Consider the following 17,497-nt stretch of genomic DNA (forward strand, 5'->3'; position numbering starts at 1 on the left):
TGGCGGTGTTCCGATGGGAAGGGAGGCATCCACCGCCCACTCTCGGCCCTTCTTCTCTGCCTTCCATGCCTGACCCACCGCGCACCGCTTCCCCACCACCACCACCACAGAACCACAACTCAGGGGCTGCCCAGCCTCATGGAGACTGGAGATAGATGCCTCGGAGGAAGGGAAAACGAGTTGCTTGAGGTCGAGGCTGCAGCCACCCCTCTGCCACTGCCATCGCTGCAGAATCAAGGTCCCAAATGTGTAGCAATCAATTAATTAATTAATGCGTTCTCGGAGTCATTGAAAAAAGTCTGGTAACCTTAGGTTATACGCGCCAAGAACCTTGGCAGAAACAACACGATCCCCCCCCCCAAAGCTTCACCTCGAGCACACTGGAACTTCAGCAAAATTATGCACACGCTTCACTTCATTGGGTGTTTTTGCTGCGGACTCGCAAGGGTTTAACCACATGCTACGAAATATCTACAGAAACCAGGAGGAGGAGGAAGGAAGGAAAGTGGGGGCGGCTGCCTCGGACCCTCGAGAGGGAGGAGGGGAAGCGAAACTCCTGCTTTTGAAAACAACGTCCTATATCCTTAGAGAGGAGAAGCCACAGAGACCTCCGAAGGGCTCGGGCTGGCAGAACCGGTGCAGAGGACGCCTCGCGCGCATCCCCACGACCAAGGCTTTCACGCGTGCGTCTCCATAGGCTAGCCGGCGTTCGGGGCCGTAACGCGTCGCCGACCTGCGCAACTGCCAATGAGCAGCCGAGTGGCGCAGGAACCTAAGAGCCGAGCCTGTGGTGTCGTCACTTCCTCCCCACCCGCTCTTGGGCAGGCAGGCGGGAGGCCGCAGCTCCTGCCGCCTCGAGGCTCCTGCACTGGTAGTCAGCACCATGGGCAGCTTGCTGCAGTTTCTGAAGTTGGTGGGGCAGCTGAAGGTGAGCAGAGACCCCGACTGGGTGGTCGAGAGCAAATGCGGGGGTGGGGGGCGTCAATGCACCAGTTTTGCCCATCTTCGCGGTATCGTTCCCCAAAGGGGCTGCTGCACAAAACCCCCACGCATCTCCTCACCCCCCTTTTTAAGCGTCGATTAAGACTGCAGTCCAAACCCCACTTACCTGGGAGTGAGCCCCATTGAATGCGGTGGGACGTACCTCTGAGTAAGCATAATAATAATGAATTATTTCTTTATACCCCGCCCATTAGGCTGGGTCTCCCCAGCCACTCTGGGCTGCTTCCAACAAAATATTAAAAATGCAGTAGAATATCAAACATTAAAACCTTCCCTAAACAGGGCTGCCTTCAGATGTCTTCTAAAAGTCAGGTAGTTGTTTATTGCCTTGACATCTGATGGGAGGGCATTCCGCAGGGCAGGTGCCACTACTGAGAAGGCCCTCTGCCTGGTTCCCTGTAACTTGCTTCTCGCAGCGAGGGAGCCAGGCAGAAGGCCCTCGGTGCTGGACCTCAGTGTCCAGGCTGAATGATGGGGGTGGAGATGCAACTTCAGGTATACTGGGCCGAGGCAGGGTTAGGACTGCAGTTTGCAGATTTTTCCTGCAGCAAATCCTGTTGAACTCAGTGGGATGTACAATTAGACCTGCGTAGGATAAGGCTGCAATCCTAATCACGCACTTCTGCTTAGATTAGACTTGCTTAGTACAAAGGTGCATACGATGCTTGCGCCTGGTCACCTTCTTAGCCAGCTGAAGGACTTCTGTGTTCTGACTCTGGTTTAGGAACCTGGAGACCGGATAGCATAGAAATAATAAGAAATCTGTTGCAAAAGGGGATGGTGGTAAATCCAAGGGACACTGGAGGAAAAGTTGGCCGGCAATGAAAGTGAGGTAGTTTACAAGTAATAGAAGGCCGAAGAGCAGAGAGGGCTTATTAAAGAAGCAAGGGGAAATGGCAGTTGGTGGATTTCCTAATAAATTGCCTCTGTTGCCTTGAAGAACCTAAAGACTGCAGTTAGTAGTTCAGCTTTGCAGTAAGCTTAGTAAGATAGTCGTTAATAGGATACAGGCAGGATCTCTCAAAGTTCAGCATTTCACACCCAGTATACAAAACTATCCACCTGGGGAACTAGGAAGTAAATATTTTATTTCCGGGGCACAGGTGCTTATAGGAATACTGCCTTGGAATGATTTTTTTTGTCTTTTAACAATATTTATAATCAGTAAGCATGACTAACAAACAGTCTGTTAAATGTGGCAACTTGTGTTTCTAAATGGCAGCTGGGTATAAAAAAAGAAGATGCATGCAAGGCTCCCCCCCTTTGACAGTATTGCTTAAACTCTTTTTGACTAGAGAGTCCCACGGACTGGCTGGGTATACAGAAATGTAGCAAATCCAGAGAGCGTTTCAGACCATATGTACAGGATGGCAATCATGGCTATGGTAACTGAAGATAAAGCACTTAATAAAGACAGGTATGTATACTGATTGCAGTGGGTATCTTTAATGGATATGGGGGACTGCACATTGTGGCTTCAGTTTAGTGAAAAGTAGCTGCACTGAAGTTCCATTCTTGATGGGATCAAGTTAGTTGCAACTGCCTTATTTTACTTTTCATTGGATCCAGGTTTGTTTGTTTATTTGCAACACTGAACCATCAGTATTGTACGCTGCCGAACCACACAATTAATAGACAAATAGAAGTGCTGTTTTAATACTGCTTGATTGCATCAACTCCTGTAACTATTATTTAGGTGGGTCAAAAAGGGTTGACAATATTTGATAATCGTGGCTTAATTGTTGTGCTGTTAAAAATGCTCCATCATCACAAGTATATCTGATTGCTTGATGGAACAATCTCTTCTCCCTGACAACCCTCCCCCCCCCATTCTGGGGGTTCTGCAGATCCACACACCTTGAGCCAATCTGAGGGCAGCACAGGGAGAAGAGGGAAGAAACACTAGCAGAAGTCCTTGTGTGGGCTTCTGCAAGCTGGGCCAGCTAGCTGAATTCAGGCCAATATTAAAATACCATAATGTGAAATTTCGGCCATTCCTTAATTTTTGAAAATGAGTGTGTGTGAATTTGAGAGAGTTCCTTGCCCAAGATAAAGGAGAGCTGTAGCCCAGGTCTAAGCCCAAGGGTGTATTCCTCTCCCCTCTCATTGCCAACTTTCCAATATGTGCTTCTTTCTTGGTGGAATGTGGAATTCACATCCACCAATATGATTGAAGAACTTCTGCTGGGTAAATTAATATGTAATGTAAAGCTGTGCAATATTGTGATTGTAACATAAAATAAGTAAATCCAGGCAGGTTTAAAAACAGAATAAAATCAAAAGTTAAATCTCGATTTAACTGGTGATAGCAATTATTTTGCCAGGCTTAGTACTGAAATTGTCAGGTTGGTATATTACTTACATCAAATACCTTTTTATCATGACCTATTTAAACTTCAGAAAGTAGTGAGCAAGCTTTTGATTCAGAGAACTCTTCTTCAGGCTAAACATTTTATTATTGTTGCTGTTGAATAAAAATGTTTCAGAACCTGAACCTGATTAAAACATTTGTAGCTCTAAAACATCTTTTCCTCTTTATTTTGAACTACATACAGCTTGAAGAGGTAAAGGTAAAGGGACCCCTGACAGTATTTGGAAGCTTTGTCCAGTGGTTGCCATCAATTTGATTTGAATTAATTTTATAATGAAATGATTTTAGAATGTTGTATTATTTTATTGTTGTTAGCCACCCTGAACCCAGCTTCGGCTGGGGAGGGCGGGATATAAATAAAAATTATTATTATTATTATTATTATTATTGTCTGAAAGTGACATTTTAATTGATATTTGGTCCTGATAGGATGTTACACTGCTGTTATTTTTGATTTTTATTGGAACCAAACTTAAGGTTAACATAGATATTTAAGGAAATAAATATAATTGCACTAACCAAAATGAATTGCAGAATAAGTTGAGAGGATGCAGAGATTGTTATACAATACTATCTTTCGTAGTTGCCTTTTAATAATCACGTCTTTAAATATTTTCTGCTTCCCAGGTGCATCCGGTTAGCTCTGGTTCACGATATGGCTGAATGCATAGTTGGTGACATTGCTCCTGCTGACAATGTTTCCAAAGAGGAGAAACACAGACGAGAGGAGGTCAGTACGGTGGCACATGTAGCTTGATGGTCTACTTGTAAAAAAGAAAGGACCAAGATTAGTCTGTAAAGTCTGAAAGATCCTTAGAACAAAAGAGTCTTGTGGAAAGTTAAAGACTAACAAAAATATTAAGCCGTAAACTTCCATGGATAGTTTACAGCCCACTTCATCAGATGTATGAAGTGTTATCCTGCGTTGCAGGAATATCTATACAGGCAAGAGATTGTTAGCAGTGAGACCAGAAGGAAAGGAAATACAGAAAAGTACAGACATCAGTTTCATTATTAACGGAAGGCAGTCACAAAAAACACACATCACTGGTAAGTTAGTCAGCACACGTAGTGTTGTAAAAATCTATTGTCCCAGTTCAGTCCACAAATGAACTGCTTCATAATGGTAATTTGGCAGTTTCAGTTTGCTGTTTCCTTTTGAAGTTCCTTTGTTCCAGTATGACCACCTTAAGGTCAGTAATGGCACATCCAGGGAGGTTAAAATGTCCCCCGCTAACACTTAGATACTGCCATTTCTGTTATCTGAATTGTGGCGTTGTTCTCTTGAAAAGAGGCTGGCTTTTCCCCCCGTGTAGAATGCAGTTGGAAAGACACACAGGGTTCAGCCTCATGATACAAAGCTTCCATGGGATTTCTGTTATTTGAATTTGCACCAACTTCATTGATGTTTTCTGTCAACCCAGTTGAAGACAAAATTGTTTTTGTGAAGTTGCTCTAATAATGAAATTGAACAGATTCAGGGTGAGTAGTGTAGAATACCGGTCACTAGAGGGCACAATCTTATATTTTACAAGAAAATATTTCTTACAGGAAAAGCAGTCTAGTTTGTGGGATTCCATAGTGCCTTTCTTTCTAGAAGGGAAGATTCAAACATATAGGCTCTGTCATCAGCTGACATTCAGTTGTCTATCAGGAGAAAAGTAGATGGAAAGTGACTTATTTGAAAACTTCCTACCTCTCATGAAAACTGATCGGCATTCTGTGCCAGGAGCTGACTTGTCAAAGGACGGGTAAAGACTAGAAGGCTCTGAGATATAAACTTGTTATGTGTGAAATATTTAAAGTAAGGGGCACCACACACAATCTGTGGCAGTGCAATTCGGTGAAAATGGCAGGTGTTTCAATCATTTGCATAGTGGATCCCTCTCATTCATATCCATTGGTGCTTTTTGATGATCTCCAGAGGCCATCCTTTGCTCCTTCCTTTACCCCTTTATAAATTATACGCAGGTTGAAAACAAGTTGTCTGCTGGGCAAGACTGTGTTCCTGCTTGCTATAGTGAGCAATGAGCATTGGAGAAGGGACAAGGAGGCCTGTAGTAGCTGCCTCCTCTCCCACTGCTTCAGGGCTTTTAAAGTAGGGGTGGGGGAATTCAGGCTGGGAAGGGGGCAAATGCAGTTCTTCCGGCCTCCCTGACTGGCCCTAGCCCCAAGGGCAACCCTACCTGGCCGTGCTCCCTCTCCCCCAAACACTTGAGTGTTTTTACCTGGCTGCAATGTGCCCTTGAATTCTGATCATGCTTATTATTTGCCTAGATGGTGCGTAGGGAGGGGTGTGCAAATGGGTGTAGAAACCAGCCTACTGTGCAGAAATAAAATTCACATTTGGCTTTGGCCCTACACACCACCAGCATGTGGCTTTCATAGGAGTGTCCAGCCTGGGCTGAAAAGGGGACAGTCAGGATGTCCAGGTTAGCAACCAACGACCTTATTGACTCTTTCCCATGGGTGGTCTTTGGAAATCTTTCGTAATATGGCTCCCTGAGTGAGGCCAGAATTTGGCATCCATAAATGGATCTTCTCAATTTTGTGCCCTCTCGGCTCTGCGCCCTGTACAGGGAAACCACCTGCATTGCCCTAAATCTGATGCTGCTATTCCCATATCACCTTTGTTGTTGCGTAGGAGCTGAGGCAGCATGCGTCTATGTGGGAAGGGAGGGCTCCATTGTGTAGCTTATGCATCTACCAGTGATAAGTTACATCAGTTTCCAGGAAAGGCAGTGCTGTGGGAACTTCTTCCACAGAACTGAAGCTTTTGATGTTCCTTTAGTTGCACAGGAAGAAGCTGGCAAGAGGGTATCCTGCATAGTGCTTGGATTTTCAGATTATTGCTCTGAAACACATCTCACTTGCTTTGTTGTGAGAAGCACCAGATTGCTTAATAGCTTGCATAATTTTCTTCTTTTGGTTAGTACTTAAGATGATGAGGGATGAACTCCATTATGGAGGGAGGTGTGTGCATGTGATCACATTCTTTTTACATTCACCAAGGCCAATCCTTGCAGGTTTTCACTGCCAAGGTGTGTGAGAGCAAGAGAATGCAGCTCATCTCTGCCAAAAGCGGGGAAACAATCTTGGAGTGACACCAAATAAAATGCAGGATTCTATTTTTCTAGGAAGCTATGAAACATTTGACCCAGGTGCTGTCTGAGGAGCTGAGAAAAGAAATTTATGAACTCTGGGAAGTAAGTTTTAAACATCTAAAATTGCTTAAATATTAAAATTCATTTTTTCCCTAAATAGGTATTTCTCTCTACTAAATATCAACTGTAGATCTAAATAATTACTGTTTTTTGGAAGCATTCTTGGTGCAAAGCAGGCTACCAAGCTAAATATGGATATGTTACAGGGAGCACTAGGGAGACAATAAGCTTTCTGAGTTTGCTGCCTGCCTGTTTTTATAAAATCCAGTGGGGCTGTCATGCAACTGAACGCCATGGCGAGCTGCATTGGACTTGGGAGTGGTTTGGAGTAAGGTTTGCCTGAGGAGACTTAACATATTTTGTACTATTGCAGTGACTTCTGCCATAGGATAAACTCTAACCAACTGAGCTATCCAGGGTGTCAGTTGTTAGAAAAAAATGGTTGTAACCATGTAGTTTTGATTTCAAAGTAGAAGCTGGTGTGTGCTTACCAGTAAAAACTCAAAAGTGGAAGCGGATGGATCTCCACAGGAAACTGGCATATTAGAAAGCAAGAACCGGTTTGAAAAAGAAAGTATTTGACAAGCATGTCTAACCAGTAGGAAATTCCTGTGTTCTGCAGTGAATGCATTTCATTATTCAGGTGTTATGAGAAACCTGTTGGCAAGGTATTGGTTTGGCTGATGCTCTCTTCAGCAGCAGCTAATGAGAATTGCTTCTGGACTCATGAACACGTAGTGATAGTTCTCAATATTTGGCTAGAAATCCTTTACATGGGTTAGACCAGGGGGCCCAGAAATGAACTGCTTCCCTTGTACAGCAGTGCATACAGTTGCATTTTCTGTGATTTTTTTCCTTCTCAGTAAAGTGGGTTACCACCTTGCACACCCCTATTAGGAATATGAACACCAGTCAACTGCAGAAGCAAAATTTGTAAAAGAGCTGGACCAGTGTGAGATGATACTTCAAGCCTTGGAGTATGAAGAGTTAGAGAAAAAACCTGGAAGACTTCAGGACTTCTATGATACAACGGCAGGTAAGACATCCCCCTCCTTTTTTTTTCTAAACACTCATTGTGTAGCTTGGTATTATTTTTATAATGGAACCTGCAACAAACATTTGCAGAGTAAATGGAAAATGGTGTTCCAAACAGCCAGACATGCCATCTTAATTCCCACCCCCACCCCCACGCTAATCTTTTCAACCTTGGTGCTCTTTTTTTCTAGTAGCACTGTTTTGGCTACATAGCTGCCTGAAGTCAGCACCCAAGTTTGCTATTAATATATGTTAGGGGTGTGCAGTGACTCTGTATCGAGGGCTGAATAGTGAGGCAAAGTGGGGTGATTTGGGATGCTTTTCCACTCCCTGCATTGAAGCACAATGCTAGTAACTGCTCCCCCCCCCCCCCGAAGTTGGATCAGGGTTCCCTCAAGGGGACCCTTGTTTTTGAGTATTGCAGCTCTGTGTTTTCCTGCATCTCTGTTTCTCTCGGCCAAAACGTTGCCTGTAGAGCACTGAAAAATGCCACGTTTTACTTTATTTCTATTAAAGCACAGCAGTGGAGGATTCTTAGAAGCAAGTTAGAAGCTTCTTCTTTTTTTAATCCTACATTGCTCTGCTTTAGTGGGAAAATAAACACAGCTCTTCAGGGAACTAAACCGCCTCATATTGCAAGGCCTTATTGGAGGACATAAACAAGCACTAGAAAGGAAGGTGTGGAGTTCTTAACAAACAGAATATACAAGGAAGAACACCTGCCAGTTGCCCTCCTCTTACTTATGTCTCTCAAAATTTTTCTACTTAGGAATTTTGGGCTTTTATCTGGCCTAATAAAGGTTTTCTTTAATTCTGATGAGCACCTCTGGGTTCTGTTTTTTTTGTGTGGGAAGAATTGCAGTTCAGTGGAGGAAATAAAATCCCCTTTGCTTCCCCAATGAAAAGCCTCTATACCTATGGCAAACATAGTCTATTCTGGAGGCTTGCCTGTTGTCTGTACATTTCAACTGCTTTTTTTAAGACGGGGGAGTTAAGAGTCCTTTTTAGAGCATAGAGTGACTGAGTTAACAGACTGGAATTTTTAAAAAGATAGAGATGCAGTGCAAATTTTAGAGGCCAGTGCACGCTCCTAACATATATAATGGTATATAACTATAATGGTAGAAAATTTTTGAAGAGAGAGCCAGTATAAAATAATACTAAGCCCTTGGTCTCAAACACCCTTTCATTTGCCACTTGCTTTGAAGATCACAATCATGCAAAGCACCCCAATATAATATGGTTTTGACTAGTATTGGCTTCACCGGCCTATTCACTTGGTGGGCAAGTGGGTTAAGCACATATACTTCAGCTATGGTTGAATTACACCTTGTCCTTCTGGGAATGATGAAATTCCTCCTTGTGATGGACGTTCTCACACAGGGAACTGGCAGGTGCCATTTCTATGATGGCAGTTGGATGCATTCCATTGTTTTATTTGAGCTGCTTCGAGACTTGTGTTACAGGAGAGGCAGGAATAATTTGAGCATCTGAACCACCTTGGGACCTTATCAACACAATGAACTCAGAAAGTGTCTGTGAGCTAGAACAATGACTAGGAAGTTCCATTATTTCCCCCCAGTTATGACTCCTGGGGAAGTCCTCCATCAAAAAGCAGATTAGATAGAAATTGATATAGAATAAAACTTGGGGTGAGTCCATTTAGATAGTGAGCTTGCCCCTTCTCACTTGGAGTGCAGGTCGACATTAGAATCACTAACTGCTTTTGATTCTCTTGTGGGTTTTTGGTAATGCTCAGTCTACCTAACACTTTCACATGACACCCCCCAAGTTTCCTGAACCATTGATGGTCCCCAAATCCTGCTTTGAAAGGCAGGAAGAATGTTACACGCTGCTGCTTCATGCTGCCACCTGGATGCCCTGATGCTTCAAGGATTAAGGAAATCACAGGGCATGAGCATCAGGAATTTTCCATACTTTGAAATGTCCCTTCCTAAAACTATAATAGGGTAAGAGCAGCTCAGTAGAAAACATGAGAGGCTATCCAACATAACAAGAACAAGCATTTCTTGTTGAGGAAGGTGCTTTTATCTCACTGCTATATTCTTGGTACATAGCAGAATGAGAAAACATGTTAATGGTGATCTCTTGATCTACAGGAAAATTTAGTCACCCTGAAATAGTCCAGCTTGTGTCTTCCATAAATACAGAAAGAAATACAAACATAGATGCAGCAAACAAAGATCGTCCATCTTGAGTCACCTTTCAAATGTTTTCAGCTGTATCTATAATAAATTATTTTAAAATCTCTACTGCGTGTTTGGTTGTGCAGTATACTACCACTGGAATACTATTCGTTTACTAAATACATTACTGTATAGAAAAATAATAAAAAGTAGGGCTATATGATGTTGATAGTTTTATAGGAGTCAGTTGGGCCCTTCACACTGTTCAGTAACGTGTAAATTCAGGTAAGTAGCCGTGTTGGTCTGACACAGTAGAAATATATAAGAATTTATGATTATTATTTTTTTAAAAATTGTCTAGTTGCACCAAGTTTTTTCTTGGTATGAGCTTTCGTGTGCATATCTGAAGAAGAAGCAAACTTAGTTGGTCTCTAATGTGCTACTAGACAATTTTTTATTTTTTTATATAGTCATATGTGTAAATTGGATACAAAAAGGTTTCTATGGTTGCTTCTGAGATAGGCTCAGTGTACATGCTAAAAGAAAGCTCCTTGTGAGAAGACAGTGCTGCCTTGCAAGCTTGGACATGAAAACCCAAAATATCAAGATTCGATGAAGCTGTTCATGGGGCCTACTTTATTGAAACATGTACAAATCAAAAAAGCCTACAGCAATGTCCACCCTCCATTGAATCAAACACAGCAAATCTAGAATAAAAGGAGGAGGTTTTAGTAAATGAGGCAAACCAATACTAGACGTCCCCTCCCCCAATGTCCAGTTCATGGGTGTGAAAGCCAGTAAAAGCCCCAAGAGTTCAGACCAGAAATCACTGAATTTGGTTTAAGCATTACCTTTCACTATGCTGCGAACTGCCCTGAGATCTTTGGATGAAGGGTGGTATACAAATTTAAATAATACTAGAGGCTTAGCTATTGTGGCAGTTTGAAGAATATATAGCTTACATGATATTCTAGAATTAGGGTAAAATTTGAAAGTTGTCAAAAATTTGAAAGTCAAGAACAAAGTTAACTTATGCTGTAGTTCAAAGAAACCAGTTGATTTAGCTTACTTTTTCCTCTTAGGCTCTTGTTTGTGCACGGGCCTGAGGTGCATGCAAGGTTTCCTGCACCAAGTAGTGGGGAGATTTCCAGCACCACCTCCCACTCTGCTCCAGAAAGTCTCCCAATCCCCTAAAAGAGCAGGAAAAGGGTAATTTTTGCCTCTTCATCTGTTCCTCCAAGAGTGGTATCCTGTGAATGGCATTCCACTCACAGCCACTGTTTTTTCCCCACATACACAGTCCTCAAGGATGCAGCTGTCCTGTTATTGTGGAAGTCAGCAAAAAGTGTCATTGTACTTTTTGTAGACAGTAGCTAAGAGGTGCTTAATATATAAATCCTCCAACTCTTTCACACCCATATATGCTTTTTGATGCTGAAAAATCAAGTTTACAGACTCCTTAACTAGAGGAAAAGCAAACTGTTTATTAGAAACATAAGTACTTTTACTGTGGCAGTGAAAACAGATAGAAAGGGAAGAACAGTCTCTGTGGAACAGCGGTGGGTGGGTAGGCTGGTGCCTCAGGACAAAATGGCATGTCTCGTGAAATAGCTGACCTTTAAAATAAAGCTAGCTGAAGACAGAAGCAGGTAGAAGAAGGAAGAGGAACCAAAAGATTTGAAAAGTGAGTATTTAAGCAATATATTATTTGAACAGAATGTTCAAAAATTCAGTATATAACATATATACACATATGGACAAATCTCTAAGAGTACAACATTGGTAAAGCCATTTTCAAAAGTGACGAACTTTCTTATAGAAGCTGGATGTGTAAAAGCATTTATGAAGTTAAGACTCCAAGCTTGTTCCCCAGAATAGGACTCGCTTATTTTTTTCCATGCAATCATGTATGTAGGCAAGTGACCACATAAAGAAGTACTTAGAGTTAACTGGATAGTATATGGCAAAAGATAGCGATCATTTCTGGCTTATCACAAAAAACACTGTGGTTCACTCTGGGTACTGCCTGCTTTACGCTAATGTTTCAGCATACAGTCATACTCAATCCTGAAGCAAAAATAAACGGCTTCATGTGTGAATTGGACCCGAGACATGGGATGGAGAGAATGATTAGCATCCCTTCAGTCTAGCATTGAAGCTCCTCTTCTGTTTCTGGGAGTCGAGTGCTCACAGCGGAACTCTGAGCACTGGCATGGGCAGCAGAATTGAGAACCTCCTCAAAACTTCCTCCAGTATGGCTCGCACCTCCAACTTTGGTCTGAAAGGAATGAGCAAGGGCAGTCAGTAACTAACATTCTGCTAAACAATTTGCCTCAATTTTCTTTTTCATTCGCAAGCCAAATAAACTCTTAGGACTATTATAACTCAAGGGGCTCTGTAACCTCAGTTGCAAAGAATGTTAATTCCATGTTGTCTTTTGTTTCCTCAGCTCTCAAGGTAGCAGATTATAACTATAGCGTTAACTAAAGGCAAGGGTGGTAATGAATGTTTAAAATGGTTCCCTTTGTACTAGATGCTAGAAGTCAGTGCCAGATTGAGAATAATGTATTGATATGTACTGACTTCCACAAAAAAGGTAAGAGGCAAGCTTAAAATAAAATGTTGAATATGAAACAGCAGCAATTTGCCCAAGGTTAACTTCCAAATATACATTCTGTTCTGTGTAATTTGACTCAAACCATAATAAATCTATATTGTTCTTTATATGTGGGAAATCGCTCAGTTTATGAGTAAACTAAATGCCATGCCAGTTTGGAATTCAGCTGGTTATCAGTAACATGGGAGAAGACAGCAAAGCTAGTTGGTTAGGTGCTCAGATAAAATAAAAGTTGGTATATGGTGCACTATTTAAGTATTTGATTCTGATAAAGGCCGGATGAACTCTTGACAGCTTGACGAGTTGTATTGAAAAAGCAAGGGGATTTCAGAGCATGAACTTAGTGCAGTCCATCTTGCCTTTGGCACAAGTGCTAGCGGTGACCAATCTGGCATTTTTTTTTTATTCTCTTAGGCTGCACCATATTTGTCACATTTAATCTTGTCCCCCTGTCTCCCAGATGACATTTCATGATCACAGACATTTACTTACTCTTAAATATGTTTAACTTCTCAACTCAGGCCAGTATCTTTTATAAGCCTGCTTAATTTTTAAAAGTTATTTTGTTTAAAATAATCTTTTCAATTAGGAAAAATATTTCCTGAATAGAATCTTTATTTTTAGTAAGCATAAAATGTGGGTTATTAGCAAATGGCGGCTGCTGTGGAAATTCCTTCATCTTCCTTGGTGGTCTTATCATTGTTTGGTTTTACACCTTTTTACAGATAAATAATCACAACTGACAAAGAACAAACATGCACTACCAAGCCAATGCTCATATTATATGTGAACAAACTATTTTGAGAAGTGTGGGAGGCCCAAGTATATATACTCATAGAAATTAGATTAATCTGTGCCTCCTTAGCCTTGACTCATAAACATGAGCCCAAACAGGAAAGTCTTAGTGCTTCTGGAATGAGTTTTGGCTTGACCCTTCAGGAGAAGAGGGCATCACAATGTGACATAGCTACCAATGATAGGTTTTGACTGTGTTGCCGTGGTACAACCATGAAGCTGCTCTACTGATCTTAAAGCTCATGATGGAACAAAGAATAGGAAGTTATTTCTTAGGTACACAGGGCTTAAAGGGAACACTGGTTTCTGCTGCACTGATGATGTACAAATATGCACAGAAAATTCCCTGGAAGTGTAGGAACAATCACGGGTTCATTTTAGGATAAGGTTTGGACTACCCTGGCTTCAGTTATTTTCAGTGACACACCACAAAAATTAGCTAGTCCGGTCATAACCCTTCCCTCAATTCTAATCCATACCTTAAGGCTTGTGACAGTGGTCTCAACCTTTTCTTCAAAGGATTTGAATGTAGGAGAATTCCTAGAATAAGGTATAACAAAGAATAACATGATAGTCTTACGCTTGTTCATGTCCTTAAATGCTTCTGGATGTTTGCAGAATTGGGTTCTGATAACAATGGCTTGTGACGCCATCTCTGGCTTCTAATTACCACCAAGCTAAGGGTCAAACCAGCTGCAACATTATTTGGCCATGTGTGTGTTTAATGAATAGCCAGTGTGTGGATACCCGAGCCATATTGGGATCACAGTTTAAGCTTCAAGTCTTAGGTCATGCTATGATCCAATGGAAATCAGGCACAAGAAGGCTTGATCCTGATTAGGATGCCTTGGGGGGGGGGAAAGGGTTAAAGCAACCCATGTTCTTAATCTGGTTAAAAAACAGCCAGCATAGGAGGCCTTAAACAGCCACCATACAAGACCATATGACATTTGGCCCTAAGGAGGTGTTCTTTAAAACTACATATGCCCTTCATATTACTTCACATTGACTAATGTGACACCTGTTTACCTTTCTGATAAGCTACAAAGTCCTTTCCTGACAGGGCTTTCTACGGAGCACAACAATTACTCCAACTTGCCTCCCAGCCAAGGAGAAAGGACTCTGGTTAGGAAGGAGAAGGTAGACCTGGCCCTCCATTTCCTACCATCCAAGCAAAGTGGCTCATAGCCATAACTGTCTGCCAGCTGAGGCAATTCACAAATGAAAACTGTGGCAAAGCTTATTGGAAATATATTTCAGTGAAATCTATGAGAATGTGGATCAGGAATCTGACTACTCACACGTGAACAACAGAGAATGGTCAATGGTGCCACATTTGAATTTCCTACTTTCTCTATGAAGAACACTTGAACTAGAAGGCTGATCCCAAAGGGTTATGACAATTTAAAATTCAGTACTAAAAACAAATTACTGTCACAGTAATAGTGTGAAGCCTGAAAACACACATTCAAAGGTCAGAATAAGAAGGTGATGTGGAACTTTTACCTCATAGCAGGCATACTTATGGAATGGCGAATAGAGTAACTGCAATTGAAAAACATGGAAGAGAGAAAACATAAAACTTTATAATATGACAAATACAAATAAAATCACAATTGCTGGCTAATTTAGTTTTTAAGTAAGAATTTCTGGCACTCTTACGTCCTGGAAAAAAGCAATCCTGAAACTTACTAAATTAAGATGTGCATCTGTTAAAAAGCCTGAATCAAGACTCAAATGAACAATCAGCCTGCTTTGTACATGGGAGGCACAGTTGCAACTGAAAATTGTTTCCATCTGATGGCTATAACTTGAGTAGCCATCTCACCTACTCACCTAATGGACTGTTCCTAACATGAGATGTCTAGACATCACCAGTCAACAAACTGAGAATGCAAGAGTGTGGGTGGGTGGGTGAGAAGGTAAGGCACAGATGGCAATATTTCCAGTAGTGGAAGAGAGTAGGTACTTGCAGATCAGTATTTATTGTCGAACTTGTACTTCCCAGTGATTAAACCTGGAAGTCTTCAATTAACCATAGTTTCCTATTTTGTTTGGAACAAATTAGAATCTTCAACCACACTTTGAAGTTGTTTTAAAAATCTTGGCTTGTTCCAGTTGGGAGCAGTAGGATTTATTGAAGATTTCCAGATTTAATCACAGTGCACTAAGAAAGGCGATGGCAATGGGTTGATGTGTAGACATAAGAATCTTCCATAGGATAAATAATAAAAGATTGCGGATATTGTTATTATTTATTGAATTTATATACCGCCCTATACCCAGGGGTCTTAGGGCGGTTCACAGATCAAACTTTGGGATTCAAACAATTGATGAAATTAATTATTGTGCTATGATAATACCCACTCTCGGAGAAACAATCAAAAAACAATTTTACTGAATGTTTAGTCCTTATATTTCAATCTTGAGTGGTGAAGGGACGATTGTTGTTTGGTAGAAATGCATTTTGAAAGCCTCCATTATGGGAAATTTGGTCTAATCTAATCAGGAGTGCATTAACAACATTCTGAATTCTATCCAAGGTTTTCTTCAGGGTCTTCAGCAATTTCTTCACTGCCTAATTAAACTATAAAATCAAGATGTCCCGGTTGAAATAATTCAAGTTTCTAATCTTGGACCACAAATGGAGGAAATCATGCTGTGTCCTTTTCCATAAAACAGACTATGCCAAATGCAGCAGCAACATGCATTTATCTTACCCAAGTGAATGTGACCTGGAACAGCAGCATAAGGAAAAAATTAAGAAGAGTTAAGCACTGGTATAATTACAGATCTCACCCCAACCCCCAAAATCCTGAACATGGAACACTCAACATCAAGCACATTTTAAATGTTTAAATTTAGCTAAGTTGCTAACTGTTCATGCTCTCTTTGGAAACCTGTGAAGTTTGTAAATGTTGAGCTTGTTTCCACAACAAGTCACCAGCTGCAATTTCAAATTGGTTTGAAGATAAGCACATAATCCAGTTTGAAAACTAGCCCACCAAAGAGCTGTGTCAATTAAGCATGAGATTCTAAGCAATCTGTGTTTGTTACTGAAGCCTTTGTTTCAGGCACAATGGCATTCAGGCAGAACAACATAACATGAATAGCCCTGACTCACGACTGCCTTAAGAGAACTGGATAGAACACCTATGTATTATCCATTAAAACTAAATACCAAAAGAAGAGTGGTCAGAAGGCCAAATAATGATAATTTCTTTTTAAATAAATAACGCAAGTGGGAAGAGGGAGTAGAAGCTTCAAATAATTGCAACCCCTGGACTTCTGCGTTTCAGCTCTATCAAATCAATTGCAACAGATGCAACTTAATGGTAGTGGGACCAGTTACTTGCAGCTGATAAAATCGGATTACGGAGCAAAATTAAACACAAGGGTCAGAAAGAAACACTGGGAATTGTTTATTGTATGAAGAGCAATGGATCAAGTACTGCTGCTGTGAAACAGATAAGAGAATCTCTCTTTTTCTGTAAATAATTTTTTATTAATTTTCAATAAAATCCTCCAATTAAGGTAAGAGAATCTCAAGCAAACTCCATTTTAATGAACAGAAGTACAGTAGCAGCCCCTGGTGGACCACAAGCCTGGCAAATGTAATACAACTGAATGTGCTAACTGGAGAAACACAACCCAAAAGGCAAAACCTTGCTAATTTAAATTAGATCAACTGAATTCTCTGATGATGCAAGCTCGGTCAAGTCCTAAACTTGGTTGCTACTTAAATATTGTGCCATAAAATCTTGTAAATTGTCTTCCACTTTTACTGTTGATTTTTTATATGTCACTAAAAAGCATATTCCTTTTCTAGACAGACTACAACTTTATAGAGTTGTTCTCTTGATACCTTTATTCAGTACTGTAATGAAACAGAGAGACATGGAAGGTACAGATGACATTTGACAAGTGGCAGCTTACCGTGGCGAGCATAAAACTGGTTGGTCTTCATTAACCTGTCTAGTGATTAGAATTCTACCACACATCAGGGGCATAGTAAAATATAAACTATAACCACCCAATGAATTCTGCACTCCCATTTTTCAGCTGTAGTGGGAACTACACATGCAAAGAGGGACTGTGTAATTCCCAGTGCTGGAGCTTTGCATCTAGCACTCATAGTTGTATATGCTATTCCAGATACTGATTTTATAAAATTTTAGATACTGATTATTGCGACGAGAAGGCGGCTGTTTTGGTTTTAATAATATATGTACTTCCTGAGCATTCAGATCTATGAGTTGCCATGTCCCAGGCCTGATTAGCACTCTTCATCAGGTTTTATAACAAGATGCTCCAATGGATGAAGACCCCAGCCTGAGGGCTTGGCATGAAATAAAATGTACACCCT

General features: G+C 41.1%; 2 protein-coding genes across 7 annotated transcripts in view; one reads left to right on the plus strand and one right to left on the minus strand.

The window, feature by feature from the left end:
- The first annotated feature begins 775 nt into the window (after nt 1-775).
- HDDC2 (HD domain containing 2) overlaps nt 776-17,497 on the plus strand; it is a 40,605-nt gene continuing 23,883 nt past the window's right edge. Inside the window, exons 1-6 of one of the 4 annotated variants that reach the window (XM_081905486.1) lie at nt 776-928; nt 2,298-2,419; nt 4,001-4,103; nt 6,511-6,579; nt 7,435-7,573; nt 12,169-12,443. In XM_081905486.1, coding sequence (XP_081761612.1) covers nt 884-928; nt 2,298-2,419; nt 4,001-4,103; nt 6,511-6,579; nt 7,435-7,573; nt 12,169-12,206 — 516 coding nt within the window. In that variant the 5' untranslated portion in view covers nt 776-883 and the 3' untranslated portion in view covers nt 12,207-12,443. Of the gene's footprint in view, nt 929-2,297; nt 2,420-4,000; nt 4,104-6,510; nt 6,580-7,434; nt 7,574-8,161; nt 8,386-9,692; nt 9,844-12,168; nt 12,444-17,497 lie in introns of those variants that run through there. The other 3 variants (XM_081905485.1, XM_081905487.1, XM_081905488.1) reach the window with 3 other exon arrangements.
- The window catches only part of TPD52L1 (TPD52 like 1), a 32,340-nt gene continuing 26,026 nt past the window's right edge, over nt 11,184-17,497 (minus strand). For 2 of the 3 annotated variants that reach the window (XM_081905482.1, XM_081905484.1), the window contains exons 5-8: nt 15,852-15,866; nt 14,638-14,676; nt 13,611-13,671; nt 11,184-11,997 (exon numbers count right to left, since the gene is read on the minus strand). In XM_081905482.1, coding sequence (XP_081761608.1) covers nt 11,866-11,997; nt 13,611-13,671; nt 14,638-14,676; nt 15,852-15,866 — 247 coding nt within the window. In that variant the 3' untranslated portion in view covers nt 11,184-11,865. The remainder of the gene's footprint in view (nt 11,998-13,610; nt 13,672-14,637; nt 14,677-15,851; nt 15,867-17,497) is intronic. The other variant, XM_081905483.1, reaches the window with a different exon arrangement.

This window comes from Podarcis melisellensis (genome assembly GCF_964234715.1).
Source record: "Podarcis melisellensis genome assembly, chromosome: 3".
Classification (NCBI taxonomy): Eukaryota; Metazoa; Chordata; class Lepidosauria; order Squamata; family Lacertidae; genus Podarcis; species Podarcis melisellensis.